We start from the raw sequence: 18,141 nt of genomic DNA, 5'->3' as shown, positions 1-18,141 counted from the left end.
TCCCCACCTACCCGCCGCTCGCGCCGGCATCCATCAAACGGGTTGAAGCGGCCTGGGCGGCGCGCCTGGTTGTTCCCGCCCTCCTGCCTCCTTCAGCCAGCCAGGCCTCGGCAAGCCGAGGGCGGGAGTCATGGCGGAGAGTAGCCCTATTAATGAGGATGCTGCGCCGTCTCTCTCCCAGTCGTCTGGCCTTGGGCCCGGCCCTCGGCGATGGGAGCGGCTGAGGCTGGCTGCAGGACCCTGGGCGCGGTCATTTGGCTTCCTGGCGTTGCTGGGTCTCCTTTATTTCTTGCGGGGCCCGCTCCGGCTGCGCGACAACTTAGTGGCAGGTAAGGAAATGGTTGCACAGGGGTTGTAAAGCAGCTCTGTGGGGGCGAAGGAAATAAGGTGGCGGGGACCGGGGAGGCGGGAAGCCTACGGGGGACTCTTTAAGGTCGGCACCGAGGAACCGGTTTTGAGGGAGAGCCGAGCCTGCCAAGTCGCTGCCCTGCAGTTTTGTATTGGTAATTTTGGAGTGCTGGAAGAACTTTGCACATGATCAGAGATATTATTTCTACTCATTCATGTTGGGTTTGAATCCTGGTGATCACAGCTGCTGCGCTTATTTATCCCAAACAGAGTTTGGGAAGTGTATTTTGAGGGAAGTAGTCTACAGAAAAATTAGAAAAAATCACAGAGGATTTCCCCCTTCAGATTCTCAATTTCAGCTCTTGCATATTTTTTCCCTTTAGTGTTCATTTTTAAATGCTTCCACTCTCCAGAGGTCTGGTTGTTTCTAGCAGTCAATGGCCTCTTGATTCCCCCACAGTATTGTATTTAATTTCTTTTTAAATATTTGGGTCTATGCTTTTTTTCTTTCTTTAAAAAACACTTTGTTCATTTTGGTAAGCCCTGGAGGGTGAAAAGTTAACACAAAGAACTGTCAAATGCCTAGTGTCATCAAAACTTCAAAAACCTGATCTTAACTTTAGGCACTTACGTGACTTTTATCGGAAAATAGCAAATTGGTAAGCATTTCTCATCCCCAATACGTTTTATTTTTTAAAAGAATTGTCCATTTATTTTAACTAGAGATTAACAATTCTAATTTGTGCATTACTTGACCAAAGCTACTAGAGATTTTTCCCCAAAAAATATTACTGTTGAGTGTAGTGCATTTTACTAGAAAGTTATGCATAAGATTGCGAATTTAGCAGCTGGTAGCCACAACAAAACAGTAAAATGGTAATATGTTTCTCGCTGATAACCTTAAATGTTCTCTGTGTTTGATCAAAGGCACTTGGAAAAGAAACTTACTTTTTTGCCCCAGGGAAGCAAAATGCAATGTTTTTTATTCTTTTAATTCCCATAATGTTTAATGTCCTATCTCTAATTTACTGGCTGAATGTGAGATTTGCTCTAGGAATACTGTCATTTCAAATGCAGTGAAAGAACCTTTTGCTGGAAATGAAGCTAACTGTACTAATTATATGCTATTAGCAAGAGCTGTCAAATATTAATCTACTATTGTAACTGGATCGGATTTAAAAAAAAATCTTTTAGAGCATGAATAGTCTAAAGCCCTAAAGACTATGATTGAATTTGCATTATATGCTAAGTAGCGTTTTAGGGACATATGCATTGTTTTTTTCCCCATACAGTGCTTCTTAATTGGGTTTGGAAAGTTACTGGAGATTGTGTGGTACCTAAACATGGAAGATCCATTATTTTAAATATATAACCTTTGACATCATAAACTAAGTAGGTATATTTGAGGAATTATCTGTAGATTATACAGCTAAATTCTAACCAGATTTATTCATAAGTATAATATATGACAGCCAGTTTGAATAATTGTTAAAGATTGCAAGTTAGAAACTGAGAATATGGGTTCCAGTCCTGCATGGGGATAGGAAACTTTGGGTCAGCCGCTGTCTCAGAGAAGAAGGCAGTAGCAAACTGCTTCTGTAAAGTTGCCAGGAAAACTGCAACTTGCAAACAGATGGCAGGAATCAGTCAAAGAGACAAGCAAACAAAAGAAAAGCAATTCTCTCTACATAATGTAGCCAGGGGTTTATTTTTGATTAGTTCATCACTGACTTCAATTGAATGGCTTTATAAATTTTGTTTCTACATGTTTTGAATTTATTTTGCAAAAAGAACATACTTAGAACATATGTAGTAAGTCTTGGATCATTTAACCATTCTTTATTGAGTTACAGTTGGCTAGATTTGCACAATATCCTTTCGTAAGAGCCTGAAGATTCCAGTTGAGCTGGAGACCCAATGGGGAAATAGCACACTAGAGGTGGTTAATAGCAAACCCAACTTCTCTCTTCGCTCCCAGCTTGCCTAATTTTTATTCTCATATCACTGTATCTTTGTTTTCTTTTTCATTGCTTAATGTATTGTTCCATTACTTTATTACTGTTACATTTGCACTTTTCATTTATAACTCTCAAGGTAGAAATTCTTGGATTTAATCTTACCTAGATAACATCTTGAGTTTATTCACTAAAAACAGTTAACAGCTATTTATTTTAAATTACTGAATTTCTCAAAATGGAGATTAATTCTTAACACTTGCTGGGAGAATACAGTAAGTTGTGCCATATTGTGATTGGTATGGTTTTAGCTTTGTGTGATAGATAAATCCAGAGAGTTTGGTTAGGTTTACATTGTAATATGTGTGAACAAGACCACTTGCTTTGATTAATATATTCATCATTTTCTTAGCCTGAAGATTGTGAAATCCAACTGTATTAACGACACTTATCTTTTCATTGGCAGTGACTGTTTTCTTGAGCACACTGACTCCAAAATTCTATGTTGCACTTACGGGGACTTCATCTTTGATATCTGGTCTGATATTTGTAAGTATTTTACTGCATTTCTGTGTTCCTTAACTAGTCAAGAAATATAGTAGAAGTGAGCTAAATTGTTGCTTAAGTTTATTGTTCTTGAAAACACTGGAAACAAACTGAGTATTAGAGGAATGTTTCACATATAAATATAAGATTGATTTTATTGTATTTACTTCATCATTTTTCCTGACAAGTTAGTTTCAGTTGTTGTCATACTTGGAATGGACTCATTGATATGAATCTGCCTTAAGTTAATCTTGTCTGAATCCCATCAATTTCAATTGCCTAAATTATATAAGCAACTGTATGTTCATTGGACTGAAAATAAAAACTTGATTCCTGGTCTGTTTTGAGGATTAAACTATGTTTGCCCCTGCTACTGTTACATTTCTGCTCTAAGCAGAGAAAGTAATTTTAAAAACATGTTATATTTATGTATATAGTAATCAAGAATTAATTAGGTATCTTTTTAAAATTTTTACAATATGTAGAATTTGATGAACATCCTAATATAATTTGATGTATCATTTCATCAAAGCTGTAGATTTTTAAAATTAGATTTTATGCAAACTGCTAGCGCAAATTGAAAACCCAGTGCATCTGGTATACTAGCTGAACTCCAGATGGTGCTGTTTGGTAGAATAAAAAATAGTCTTGCAATGAAAAATGTTTATAAAATTATAAAAAAACCTCATCTGTGAGGTTTCTGAATTCTGAAAGATAAGTGTCTTGTGATTTACTCAGAACAATTATTTATTGTTTAGATTATGTATATCTCATATGCTGAGGCTCATTTTGTGAAATGCAAAATGAGTTCTCATTCTTATGTAGTATAGTACTGATTGACCACTTGAACATGATGCCAACTATTAAATATATTTTCTTTCTGACATAAAAAGGAAAGTTTTGAGATAGTGTTTATTCTGTTTTTATGTCTGGTTAGATGTGAGGAAATTGTCAGTTATTTCTGCTGAAGGGTAAATGAAAAGGCAGGATAAAAATATTATATCAATAAAAATGCCAAATCAGTTTTAAATCTCTCTTTTTCTCTCTCTTTCTTTCTCTCTCTCTCTCTCTCTCTCTCTCTCCCTCCCTCCCCCTCCCCCCCTCTCTCCAATCAGTCATAATAATTGCATTTCACATATTTTTCTATTTCTTATTCCAGATATTTGAATGGTGGTACTTCAGAAAATATGGCATGTCTTTTATTGAACAGGTTTCTGTGAGTCATTTGCGGCCTCTCATTGGAGGGGCAGAGAATGCTATTTCTGCACAGGCAACTTTTTCTGCTGCTAGTGGAGAAAATGAAATGAACAGACAAAATCTTTCAGGTGATTATTTCTAATATTTGGCTTTCTGTAAATGTACTCAGTAACTAGTCTATATATTTAAGTTATTTAAGTTATTTTTATAAGGGAGATAGATAGATAGGTAGGTAGGTAGGTAGGTAGGTAGGTAGGTAGGTAGACAGACAGACAGACAGACAGACAGACAGACAGACAGACAAAAGAAAAGATATTGATTTAAGTTTTTGATTGGACAGTTAGTATTTGGAATCCTGAAAAATCTGTTAATTGCCAAACTATGATTTGTGATTCAAGAGCCTCTATTTGTCACTTTTTGTTTTTGCATGTATTCTGCACTGAAAATCTTTCTTAAAGGAATGGATAATCATTCAAAGTAAAATTTGAAGAATCAGAAATAGGACAGACCTGCTCGTTTCTTTATTTTTGCCAATCTTCTGTCTAGCATTCATTCCAATTCTGCATGACATGTAGTTTAACTGTAAACTGTTAGATCCATGTGAGAAGCTCATCTCAATTTTAGGCTTACGCTAATTTGAAATATAAAAGCCACTTTGGGTATAGCGATTAAAGGGGCCAGGCTAGAAACTGGGAAACTAAATTCTAGGCATGAATGGATGACTGGGCTAATCATTCTCAACCTTAGGAAGAAGGCAATGGCAAATCAGTTCAAAAATATTGCCAAGAAAAACTACATGGACTTTATCCAGGCAGTGGCCAGGTCTCAAGATTGACTCAAAGGCACTCCAATTTGAAGTAAAAGTTCTGCTCTTATTTTTTTATACTTGAACGTAGTTTAGATTTAGTGATCTCCCACTTTCAGGTTTCAGAAAGATAGCTTTATTAAATAAGGGTAGTTCTAGATTAATTTTAAGACTAAATTATCTTTTTTTAAAACAGAGTGCAAAGTATGGAGAAATCCACTCAATCTCTTTAGAGGAGCAGAATATAACAGGTACCCAATGATTGTATTTCTTTTATACCTATTTGTTTAAAACAGTAAAAAGAAAGCCACCAGTTCAAAATTATATCTTAGCCTAAAATACCCAAAGATATGGCAGATTAATGTTTGCACAGGTAACATATACATATAATCATTTTCTTCATTTTTTGTGAAAATTGTTTGACTGAATACCATGAATTTATTATTTACAGAATATTATTAAAAGTAATTGTTATCATGAATTTCAGTGTACTTCTATTCTGAAATCCTAGCCAGTTTGGAAATGTATGATAAAGACTTATCATAAGTCTTCCTTTTCTTTCTTAGGCTACTATTTATTCAGTCTAGGTCATGATGCACAGAAAGAAAGAACAAGCTATTCAGTTAAATATACTTCTTACATTTCTGATTCTTGTGTTAGTATTCCTTAAGGCTGAAATATAATATATGCTTGAGTGGTTAATGGCACTGGTAAAAAGTGGGAGACTGAGAGTCCTTAGACACAAAGCCATTGGGGTGTTATTGGGTCATTCACATTCTAAGCCCTAGACAACCTTGCAAATAAATAAATTAAATAAATAATAAACTGAAAATGTTGTTAAGAAAACTATATGGATTATTCCACGCAGTTGTCTAGGCTCAGAATTGACTAAAAGGCAATAAAGAAAAAAAAATAACAGTAGTTTCATTTAGAAGAAACTAGTTCTGAATAAATATACATAGAATTATGGAATTAATGATGCTCATTGTTTTTCCTCTTGAAGATATACATGGGTGACAGGAAAGGAGCCGCTAACATATTATGATATGAACTTATCTGCTCAGGATCATCAGAGTTTTTTTACCTGTGAAACAGACTCTCTTAGGCTTTCAGATACAGGTATACTTTATTTTTCTTTGTGAAAGAAAAAATGTGAATAAGGCTATCACTCATAGCTCTTGTATTGATTGTGAGATTAGCATCCATGTTTCATTGGCCTATGTTAGAACACACACTGATTGAAAACCTTTCTCTTCAGGCACAGGGAGAGATTGTTCTTGAAAATTATGTTTAACTTGCAGCCTGCCAACCACATTTAACACACCATTCAATTTCCTTTTTTTGTATCACCTTCCATTGAGATCTGTTGGTGTAGTGGTCTACTACATTTAGTTGTTCTCCAGATATTAAAAAAAAATTTCTTTGGTGAATTTATTAAACATAACCTGGCTTCTTTTCAGGTTTGTTTTTAAGCCAATTTAAGCTTGCTTGTGTATGAATCACTTCAACATTTTATTTTATTTATTTATTTATTTATTATTCAAATTTATATGCCGCCCAATCCCGAAGGACTCCGGGCGGCTTACAAAGGGGAAAAAAAGAGAAAGAAAAGAATAAGACAAAAAAACAGTTTAAAAACCACAAAAACAACATGCATTCATTCTAACCGGGGCTGGACCTCAACAATGAGGTCAACAGCCCCAGGCCTGCCGGAACAGCCAGGTTTTTACAGCTTTCCTGAAGGCCATGAGGGTGGGTATGGTCTGGATCTCTGGGGGTAGCTGATTCCAGAGGGTCAGAGCAGCCACAGAGAAGGCTCTCCTCCGGGGGCCTGCCAGCCGACACTGTCTGGCTGACGGCATCTGAAGGAGGCCCAATCTGTGGGATCTTACTGGCCGCTGGGAGGTATGTGGCAGTAGGCGGTCTCGAAGGTATAAGGTATTTTTCCATGCAACAGGTATTTTTTCTTCTCTAAGGTATCTCAAGTACAATACTGTGACCACCAGCTTTCAGAACTTCAACTGTAACACAGTCATTTTCTGAAGCTTTGCCATTTTTCATTGATTTTATGGCAATAGAATCAATGAGAAATGATTTTAAATTGAAACTGGACTAATTTCTTTTTAGAGCTATCTCTCTTGTCTGAATTAAATTAAATTAAATTACTTTCCGGTCTACATGATAGAATATTCTTGTGAAATTTGTAAATTTTAAATAATAAAGATGAAAAATTGTATTATTTATTAATGTCTTTAAAAAAATGAGCCTGAGATATTATACCTTCTGATCATGCTATTTCTCTGGGTGTTATATATTCTCTATGCCTTTTTAAAAAAAGAAAATAAAAACAAAGGCACTCAGTGTTGTACACCAAATCTTTGGCAATTAATGCATTAATTATTTCCAATACATCTATAAATCATAGCTTACTGTCTATAAGTTACTTTAGTGATAATATTCATTGCTAAAAGAGCAGGATTTTTCTTATATTAATGTATCTATTATCCTCATTAACCAAGCCAAGCTAATTTTTTGCTTCCAAAAAGTTGTTTCAATATTTTTCACATTATTCTTGATGGACAGTTGCATTTTTTGTTTCCAAAGGAAACATATATGGATTCTTGAATTTTCTTGCTAAAATTAAAAACAATCAGATATTCAGACTGCAATCTTGCATATATTTGTCTTGGAGTTAGCCACATGGATCTTGATAGTGTTGATTTTTATGATTAGGGCAGGTGTAGTTTTTTTTTCAGGTCACAGTCTTTGCTTATATCTTTTTCACAATTAGCTTTTTTTTAAAAATGAGTTTAGCTATTATATTGGACTCCTATAGTGAGGATCTCTCTCACTTACCCTCTTACAAGTGAGTGAGATCTTCAGCATAGTTCTCTGATATAATAGCTAAATAATCTCAGTACAAAGGAAGACAAAGAAACAAATTCAAGTCATCTAGTGCAGACTGCCTGCCTTGATGGAACAGTGGTTAGAATACAGTATTGAAGGCTAATTCTGCCGATTGCCGGCAGTTCAGTTCTGACCTGCTCAAGGTTGACTCAGCCTTTCAGCCTTCTGAGGTTGGTAAAATGAGGACTCAGATGGTTGGGGCAATATGCTGACATTGTAAATTGCTTGGAGAGGGCTGTAAAGCATGATGGAGTGGTATATAAGTCTAAGTGCTATTGCTATTGGCAGGAAGAAAGAAATAATTAGGGTCATTTGCAAAAAAATTGTTGGTGAGGAATATAATAATTACTTTTATATGTTTTTGTTAATCTCTTTTTAAACATTTTTTGTTAGAAAACATACATAAAATTCAGTTGGAATTAATTTTCACAGAAATGTGTAGTATTCTCCAATGTTGGTAGAGATAGCATCCAGGTAGGGGTTGTTGTTGTCTATTATCCAATAGGACTGAGTCTGCAGCTTTAATGTCCTGCCTCCTCCTACAGCTCCACCCAGCTTTGTGACTCTATTTTAGAGACTGGACGTGTGGAACAATCTCTCCCAGAAAAAAAAAAAACATTTTTCTCCACTAGGAGCAGCCACCTCAGTAGTCTGGGCAACCAGCCTCCACGACAAAGTTTGTAGGGCTGCCACTTGGACCACTCCATTGCCATTTATCCGCCATTGTAAAATTGATAGTTACGCATCGGCCGATGTGGCATTTGGCAGGCAGGTTTTACAACATGTTCAAGTGAGCCAGGAGATTTCGGCCTGGACGTCAACCCACCTGTGATGAGAGGACAAGCTTTGGAATGTCCCATGCCTGGATGCTATCTCCATCAATATTGGAGAATGGGTGTTGGTCCTACCGTTCTCTTGGAAGGTGGAGATAGCATCCAGCCCCATTCTGAAGGAGGTCCGGGCTGGTGTCAGTGGGGAGAGATTGTTCCTTCATCACACATCAGTATGCAGCAACGTCTTCATCAAAAAGCTGGGTGGAGCTGTAGGAGGAGGCGGGACATTAAAGTTGCAGACTCAGTCTTATTGGTTAATAGACGAGGACAACCCATTCCTGGATCCTATCTCCACCTTCCTCAAGAATGGGCATCTTAGGTAAGACCAATACCCATTCTCTTAAAGTTAGTTTTAATTTTCTGAAATGTATTTCTTGCATGAATATTTAATTAATTTTTACTGTTATATTAATTATAAATTATTCTGTTTAAATAGTTATGCAGAAGGCATGGCGGGAAAGGAATCCTCAAGCGCGAATCAAAGCAGCGTATCAAGCTTTAGAATTAAATAATGAGTAAGTTTGCATGTTCATTCTAAACCAGGTGTGTCCAACCTATGGCCCGAGGGCCACATGTGGCCCTTGACAGCTATTAATGTGGCCCCACAAGATATAATAAAAATGTACAAAAATAAAGGAAGCTTGTTATTTATATACATTAAGTATATTATATATTTTATATGCAGGCCAAGACAACACCTCTTTGTTCAGTGTCTAGGCAAGTGAAAAAGTTGGTACACCCATGATCTAAAAAGAATTGAATTAAAATTCTGAATTTTAGAATTTCAGTTTAAATTTAACAAAAATAATTTGACATTACTTAGTCATATTATTAGCACATTTAAATATGTGTAATAGCATTCTAATTTCTTGAATGTTGTCCCATGTTGTTCAGTTCTTTAACTAAGATACAAGATTTTTTTAGAGGCTCAACTCTGCAAATGAAGTATGACGCAATAGTGTGAAAATAACTGGATCTAGATCTGCCATTTAGTTCTTGAAACAAAAGTACACAGTGGAAGTCAATAGGTGCTTATTGGCTATATTGCCTTCAGTGAGTGAACGAGGAAAACACATGCCTTATTCAGTATTATTACAAGTTTCCTATTCAGAAAATCTTCATTTCTGTTCTAATATACAAATTCAAAATAAATCCTAAACACAATATTTCATTGTTTGTTAAATTCATATACCACCCGACTCATTGGTTGGCTTACAAAATTTTCCCTTTCTCTTTCAGCTGTGCCACAGCATATATTCTTCTGGCTGAGGAAGAAGCAACTACTATTTTAGAAGCTGAAAAATATTTTAAACAAGCTCTGAGGGCAGGAGAAACAGTTTATAAAAAGTCTCAGCATACCAGTTCACAAAATCCACACCACGAGGCACAGCTTAGTAAGTATTGTTACGCAAATTGTTTGAAATCGGTAGATTTGAGATTGGTCTCACTCTAATCTTTAACACAAAGTTTAATACTTTTTCAATGATACGGGTTAAAAGCAATATAATGCAAAACTGTAAATCAACAGAAAGCAGTAAAATTGATCTTATTGTGCAACCTATGAGTGTCCATTTGACAAATAATCTGTAAAGCCCAAAGCGACACAGTGAAATCCAGTTGTGTCCCACACTTTATTTGCTTCAGTGTTTACTTGCCAAATTAAAGCTCTACCCTAATAGATAGCCTAAGACAGTGATGTGCACGGAGCGACTGACGGTAGTTTGTGCCGGCTGCGGCCGTTCAAACTAGCGTCAGTCGCCCCCGTGTTCAGCAAAGCAAGCCCGGGGAGGTCCTTTGTGGGTGGCCAATCCTAGCCGCCCAGCGCTGTGGCTGAAATAAACCCCCCAAACCCCTGCTGCCACCGGAATATCTGCTGCCTCCTCCTCCTCCAAGAGCACTGCCGGATTTGCTGCCCGACACTGCGGCTGAGGTGAAGCCGCCAAAGCTCCTGCCAGCACCCCTGCCCAGCTGAGGTGTTCTGGGTGGAGAGGGAGGCACTGCCGCCGCTGCCATGGGCAAGGGCGCCAACGGGAGCTTTGGTGGCTTCACCTCAGCTGCAGCGCTGGGCAGCAAATGTGGTGGTGCTGTTGGAGGAGGAGGCGGTGGCAGCAGTTATTCTAGTGGTGGCATTGGCATCTTCAGCGGCAACCCTGCCCCCTGTGAAAAAACCTAAGATGGAGCAGATCCACACAGATGACGTCGCCGCGACATGACTGGAGGAGGAATTCTGGAAGTCCACAAGTCTTAAAGATGTCAGGTTTGAAGACCCCTGAGGTTTTTTTTCCTAAAGGGTTATGGGTGCAAGGATCTTGTAACTTGACAGCTTTAACACTTGCATGCTTCAGTGCCAGAGATTCTGAGCCAACATGATTGGAGGAGGAATTCTGGGAGTTGAAGTCCACAAGTCTTAAAGCTGTCAGGTTTGAAGATCCCTGAGTTTTTTTTTCTAAAGGATTAGTGGTGCAAGGATCTTGTAACAACAGCTTTAAGATTTGCGTGCTTCAAATGCCAGACTTTCTGAGCCAACATTTTGGTTGCTAAGCAGGAGCGTTGTTAAGTGATACTGATATTATATAACACTTTTAATTAAGCGGGTACCTTGAATAAACATAACTTTGAGTTTCAAATAATACTGATTTCGTTGTTGTCTTAGGTGACATCTGTGAAAAAAATTCAGGTGCTCAGGCATGAAAATGTGCCGCTCAAACACTATACTTTTCTGCTCACACTGAAAAAAATTTAGAGGGAACATTGGTGGCTACCCCCCCCCCCAATCTAGCATAGTGCCTTAATTTGGGGTTTTCTCTGAAATCCTTCTCAGTTGCCTTTTGCCTGAGAAACCTATTCTGCGATGATTCCCCTCTGCTTCTTCAGGTGCACATTCTATCACATCTTGCTCAATAATTCTTTGTTCAGCAAACATTCAAAGTTACAAGAGCGATAAACGAATGAAAATTTAAAAGATTACCTCTTTTAGTTTTTACAAACACAATCTTTAAGTATATAGCAATATCAGCATAAAATATATTTTCCCCCAATGTAATAGTATTTTATTAGAATCCCATGTATAATGAGTATTAAAAATTAAAGTAAAACATTTATTTATTTATTATTTATTTATTTAGACAAAATAACAAGTTATACTGTACAAATGTAAATAAAACCTCAGAGACATTGGTAACTTTTGACAATAATACATTAGCTGAATCTCTTTTCAGGAAGAGATACCAATGTATTGGTTTATGTGAAAAGAAGACTAGCTATGTGTGCAAGAAAACTTGGAAGAATTAAAGAAGCAGCAAAAATGATGAGGGATGTAAGTGAGATATTTACATGGAAGTGTTTAAAGAAATAGTGGGATTTTTTTCATTTTCTCAGTTTTAGTTTTTTTAATTTATTAGGTAAAAGAAGATCTGTAGTGTATTGTGATTAAAAATACTGGTAATTGTAAGGGTGGTTTAAATTTGCATTGTAAGGGCATGTAAATTGAACTCAAAACACTTGTAGGATGGTCAAATCAATCAGTTTTGAGTAAGAAACAGATGTAATTAATTTGAAATAACAATTTTTGAAATTATTATACGTCTATCTGCCATAGTCAAAATGACTGTTGTCAGCTTACAGTCTTCATAACTTGAAAATTGATTTTTTAAATTTACAATATTTTCTACATCATTATTGTGTATGAATGTTTTTTAAAAGTGGCTATGCTAGCCTCTACCTTCTGATTCATTTGGATATTAAGGATTATCAGGATGCATTTCCGGTCATTTTCACTCTATGACTTTTCCAATTAGATGACTTTGCTTGTTTTAAAAGCTGAGTTGGATTTTTGTGACTTGGTGTCAGTTTAAATGAAATCATAGCTTATTTTTTTCCCCTTCATGTTGGCAAGATATTTTGCTTACCTTATTCTGCCTTTCCGTTTCTGGCATTTAAAAAAACCCTTGCAAATGTGTATTGTCTACTTCTCTTTAGTTCACACTCATTTTTACCAAATTTTATATAAAATATTTTTCTCCTCCTGTTTATAGTTAATGAAAGAATTTCCTGTCCTAAGTGTATTGAATATCCATGAAAACCTCCTAGAAACACTTCTGGAGCTGCAGGCTTATGCTGATGTCCAGGCAGTTCTAGCAAAGTATGATGGTAAGAATGTATAATAATTAGGAAGTTTATGTTTCTGCATTGGCAATAAACAGTGGGAATAGGAAGGGTAATATAATTGTGTAGTGGAGAAAATTAGGTGATGGTGATTGTTTGAAGTAAAGATTGTGGTAAATAAAATGAACATTAGGAACACATATTTATGAAGCAAGATTACTGGCTATGTAGGTCTTTAGTAATCCAGAAAAATAAAAGTTATAGATAATATGAAGCTGTGAAACAAAATAGTAACTTGCAACTGGTTTAAAAGAGTAGAATATAGATCATGCATGTCTCTCTTTCTTGTACCTATAATTCAAATCATAACAACAAGAGAAATTTGTTTTAAAACTACACATGGCCTATTTGAAGGTCTGAACTTTTGTTGTAGAAATCCATTATTATTTATTACTATATTCATTATTACTGCATTTATATCCTGACTTTTCTCTTGGGTACTCAAGGTTGTTATATCATTTTTATTTCTATGATGAGATAAGTTAAACTGAGAAAAAGTAACTGTTAAGGGTCACTTAATGAGCTCTGTGATCAAGTGAGGACTTGGATCTCTTTAGTTCAAGATTGAATGGCTGTGGGTTTTAAGCCTTCCTCTCCGCCAAGAATCTAATGATCTTCCATTGTTAATTTTGGATGGGTTAACAGTTCCTCAGACATGGACTTGATCTGGAATCTTTCTCTGCTAGTGCCTTTAGCAGGTGGCAGCTGTGACCAGATCGGACTTTGCACAAATGCATCCATGCTCCATTTGTACCCACTCCTAGATTGGGAGGCACTGGTCATTTTCACCTATACCCTAATCACCTGCCAGTTGGGTTATTTAAGCGCACTGTACATGGGGCTGCCCTTAAAAAGCATTCAGAACCTTTAGGTGGTCCAGAATGATGTAGCACATGCAGTATTGTAGGTCCCATGTAACTACTGCCTGATGAGCTATCCTGGGTCCCAGTTGCTTCTGAGTATAATTTAGAGTTGAGGGTTGAGGTCATTACCATGATTGCCAATGCCCAAAGATTTCTCTCTCTTACACTAAATCCAATAGAGTGGGCATGCTTCAGGTCCCTTTGATAGAAGAGTATAATCTGGTGGGTTTTTGGAAGCCAGGCTTTTTGATTATAGTACCTGCCTTATGGAATAGCTGTGTCCTAGAGATTTGGAATGTCACATCCCTGAAGTACTTTTGAAAGTCCATGAAGTCTTGGTTTCCCCTAGGCACTGTTGTAGGTATGTCAATAGAGTTAATGGAGCCTGTTGCCTATTGAGGCATATGTTTATAAGGTGCTTATTCATCACTTAGAGTTCATTGGGAGATGTATGGCTATATAAATTTGTAAAAGCAATCAATCAATCTCCCCAGCCCAAACCTAGTGTGCTCACTGCAACTCTACCTTGGCTGAATATATTAAATGTGGAAATATTGGATGAAGTACAGTATATGATTGATTTTTGGCTTTCAGATTTAATCTCATATATCTAATATATAGATAAATTCCTGTATAAATTGCTGTTCAGTGAAGGAATGATTTTGAAATGTTTCTTACTTTAGGATCTAAAGACAACAATTTATTGTTCCATAGATATCAGCCTTCCAAAATCAGCAGCAATATGTTACACAGCAGCACTCTTAAAAGCGAGAGCAGTTTCAGATAGGTAAGTGAAATATTTGATAGGCATATTGATATACAGTAAAACAGTTATAACAGATTTTCATTATTGCACCATGGCAGTTTTGCTTCCAAATTGATATAAAAGATAACATAAATCAAATGTCTTTGCTCCTCTTTTTAAAAAAAAATCAACATAGCATTTACCCAATGTTATTGTTCTAAAATAAAAACTTTTTACATAGCAAATCTTTTTCATTACATATTATTTTCCTGCCAAATTGCTGCTAAAAAGTAATTGAAATATAGAAATATGCAATATATAAGCATACAAATTCAATTGTTATCATATATAGTAGATACGCACACTATTCATTTCCCAAAAACCACTTCAAAACTGTGTTATGGAAAGTGGCAAAGCGAATTACAAATATTTGGTTATCTAATTTCTTATTCTAAGTTAGCACTGACCTTTGCCAGACTTTGCCATTTTATGCAAGCCAAGGGCTACATATAGCCTGAATGCTGGAAGCAGCATTCGAAAGGGAATAAAATTTGGTTAACATAAAATTGATTTTCTTAAAAGTAAATAAAATGGCTTAAATATTTGATATGAATACTCTGCATATATTTAAAATTAAAATTCAGAAGAAAATTTTGGAAGGTTTGGGGGAGCCATACCTAAAAATTTGTGTGCTGTTTTGATTTCTGTAGATAGGTAGATGGTTTGAGACTATGTAGAGTAATTAAAATTTAAGTTTGATTTTGCTTTCCTGGCTAGTTTAGCTATATATTGGGCTTATTTAGTGTTTTGCAATTCAATCTATTTATGCTTATTCAATGACTATTTCTTCAATAACCCATTGGATAGCCATAAATAGATAGAATTGCAAAACACTAACCATACTTACAGTAATACACCACAATGGCTGGATTCTTACAACATATTAAGCCAAACAACCTTTATTAGTATTTTGCCTGAAACAGTTTGTGAAGCAAGGAAAACTTCATATATTTTAGATATGCACACACACACACACATACACACACACACATTTGACAAGTAGAAACAAGGCTTAGTTCTTTATTTCTGGTATAAGGATATTAATATTACTAATTTAAACCTTTATCCTATCATTTTTCATCATTGCTTTATCTTTTTTAAGATGCTGGATTATGAATTGTTTCTGTTTTGTAATATAACAAATTTGGAATGTTGTTATAGGTTTTCTCCAGAAACAGCTTCTAGAAGGGGACTTAGCACAGCCGAAATTAATGCTGTAGAAGCAATACATAGAGCAGTAGAATTTAACCCTCATGTTCCAAAGGTAAGTACATCCCTTACCTCCCTCTTCAAAGACAAGTGTTGATTAAATGCTGATAACATTTAAATAGGATTGAAATATCTTCACTGATCTTATAAATACCAAAATAATTTGTGTGTTTTATAATTTTTTTTAAATCATTTTTACATAATATATTGTGAATGAAATATGTATGAATAGACAACTTTGCAATAAAGCCCATTAAAATCATCAGATAAAATCCAGGAGATAACAGGGGAGTAGGGAAGCAAGAGGAAGAAGTTGAACCCTATAACAGTCTCCCAAATTGAACTGTGAGGGTGAAAGATATTGAAGACCATTGAATTATCAGGAAAGGCTAGGATGGGTGCATTCCCCTCCTTCCAACTCCACAAAAGAACAACCAATGCTGTCATAGTACTATATCCCAGTCTGAAATCAGACTGTAAAGGTTCTGTGTAATCTGCTCCCTCTAGGACATGTATATATGATTACACTTACAAGTGGGCAAATAATGTATATCCCGGTAACCATAATTTTGTATGACCATTATAAAAAAGTATTCTTTCTATCATTGGCACTTCCATGATTATCCCAGTACGTAAAGGGAAAGGATTCTATCTTTAGTTTGTATAAGGGAAATATCAAAATAATTATATAAATATATTCTTAATTATTTTTGTTCTAGTGAGCATATTTGGAATACTTAGATTTATTTTAATATATGTAGGTGTAACAGATTAAAGACTTTCTGTAAAATCTGTATTGCCCAATTGGGGGTGGGGGGAAACAGAACAAGAAATTTTATGCCCAATTCATCTTTTCCTGAATAAATGTGTCTACAGGAATTGGAACTTCAAATAGCCATTGCTGTCACTGATAATATATTACCTTTATAGCCTTAGTAATAGAAGGATGGCTTATCCCTGGACTTAATCCTCTTTTGATAATCAGGGTGTTCAAATGGTTCTTTTCTTGAGGTTTGACTTTATTCATCTAGTCTTCTCTTTTCTTGAATATGCATTGGAAGAGCTAATTGCTCTAAGGATTTTCTACTCCCTTGCATGATTGATCAAAAGCATAGCAAATTCATTTCAGGTAGTCTCATTTCTCTAGCTTCTGCTTTTAGGGTAGAAGACAGATGTATTATTATCCAATAATAATAATGTCTGTCCTATTGCTTCAGGACTACTGTGTCTTTGAGGAGTTTAATATGTTTTATGTACTTCTGACTGGTATAACATATCAAGAAAACTGATGTCATAGTAATACTTTTATAGTCTTATCTAATAAAACTTTCAGATTTAATTTTTTTGTATTAATGTGAGTTATATGTCAAGGGGCTGTGAAAAAAAAACGTCAATTTTTTTAGGCTCACTGTTAACTTTGATTAAAAGGTTATTTTAATCAAAGGTAACTGTGGCTCTAAAAACTATAAATAAACACCAAGCTAATAATTTCATGAACTAAAAACAATTATAATAGAGGCTGGATATTTGAAACCACTTTCACATTGACAATATGTGAATGATTCCTTAGTGGTTTAAAAAAATGATCAAGAAGAATTAAATAGGATTAGTAAGAGTATTGCCCTCCAGTAAATAGACTCAAGCACTAAGAGAAGAATCAGTCAGGCAGTAAATGCATTTTGTTTCACCATCACAACTTTGGCTACATTCCTTCAACCTGAAATGGGGAAAGTTAAATCCTCTAAACTGAATTAGTAAATAATCTCTTTGTTCATGGTATCTGATGGAGTAAAGCAACAACTTGGTTACATTCTTAAGAGTTTTCTTGGTTACATTCTTAGAGTCAACAGAAGTATTGGGTACAACCAAATAATGTACCTAATACTTCAAATAACTATTACTAAATGGAATGGGCTAATTCATATATTGTAGGCATTAGTTAATTGAATGATTACAAATGGCTTTTTCTCAAGGACATATTTCACATGGATAAAATATTTTCAGGGTACTGTAGTTTTTGGCTGATAAGAATCCAAAATAACACTGGAAGGAGATAGTTATTAGTGTCATTTACAAATACATTCTAAGTATTTAAAAATAATTTATTATATGCATTTATTTTACTTTCTGCTTCAGGTTTAGAATCAATAATGAACTCAATTAGAAAGTATTTTCAGTTGCAATATTAGGACAGAAGGAAGAACACTGCAGCAAAAACATCAGTTTTTAAATTTGCTGCTTTTTTCAGAATAGGAATTGGAGACTTTCATTTGAAACCTACTTGGTAATAGATAACTATAATGAGCAAGCACATCACTTTTGAGTTATATGTATGAAAGTACGTAATACTATACTTTTGTAATAATCTCCAACACTTGCATTACTCCCCTAATAAACTGTCTGCTTGAGCTGCTATCTTATTCTATTTTGTACACAAATCGTTTTATCAGAATTATCTTTTACCAGGATAATATTTTTGAAGGCACATAATTTAAATCTTTATCAAGCT

At 35.5% G+C, this 18,141-nt stretch overlaps 1 protein-coding gene across 3 annotated transcripts in view; it reads left to right on the top strand.

The window, feature by feature from the left end:
* The first annotated feature begins 91 nt into the window (after window positions 1–91).
* ST7L (suppression of tumorigenicity 7 like) overlaps window positions 92–18,141 on the top strand; it is a 36,166-nt gene continuing 18,116 nt past the window's right edge. For 2 of the 3 annotated variants that reach the window (XR_001313543.2, XM_014066380.2), the window contains exons 1-11: window positions 92–329; window positions 2,770–2,852; window positions 4,009–4,174; window positions 5,048–5,102; window positions 5,855–5,970; window positions 9,028–9,106; window positions 9,831–9,985; window positions 11,810–11,907; window positions 12,626–12,740; window positions 14,333–14,405; window positions 15,585–15,687. Coding sequence is in view for 2 of the 3 variants with exons in the window: in XM_014066380.2 (XP_013921855.2) it covers window positions 131–329; window positions 2,770–2,852; window positions 4,009–4,174; window positions 5,048–5,102; window positions 5,855–5,970; window positions 9,028–9,106; window positions 9,831–9,985; window positions 11,810–11,907; window positions 12,626–12,740; window positions 14,333–14,405; window positions 15,585–15,687 (1,242 nt within the window). In the remaining variant the exon portion in view is untranslated. Of the gene's footprint in view, window positions 330–1,651; window positions 1,741–2,769; window positions 2,853–4,008; window positions 4,175–5,047; window positions 5,103–5,854; window positions 5,971–9,027; window positions 9,107–9,830; window positions 9,986–11,809; window positions 11,908–12,625; window positions 12,741–14,332; window positions 14,406–15,584; window positions 15,688–18,141 lie in introns of those variants that run through there. The other variant, XM_087720140.1, reaches the window with a different exon arrangement.

This window comes from Thamnophis sirtalis, unplaced genomic scaffold (assembly GCF_051295495.1).
Source record: "Thamnophis sirtalis isolate CommonGarterSnake01/CBP01778 unplaced genomic scaffold, rThaSir2_p1.2 scaffold_7, whole genome shotgun sequence".
NCBI classification, from domain to species: Eukaryota; Metazoa; Chordata; class Lepidosauria; order Squamata; family Natricidae; genus Thamnophis; species Thamnophis sirtalis.
This window is presented reverse-complemented; position numbering and strand designations above follow the sequence as displayed.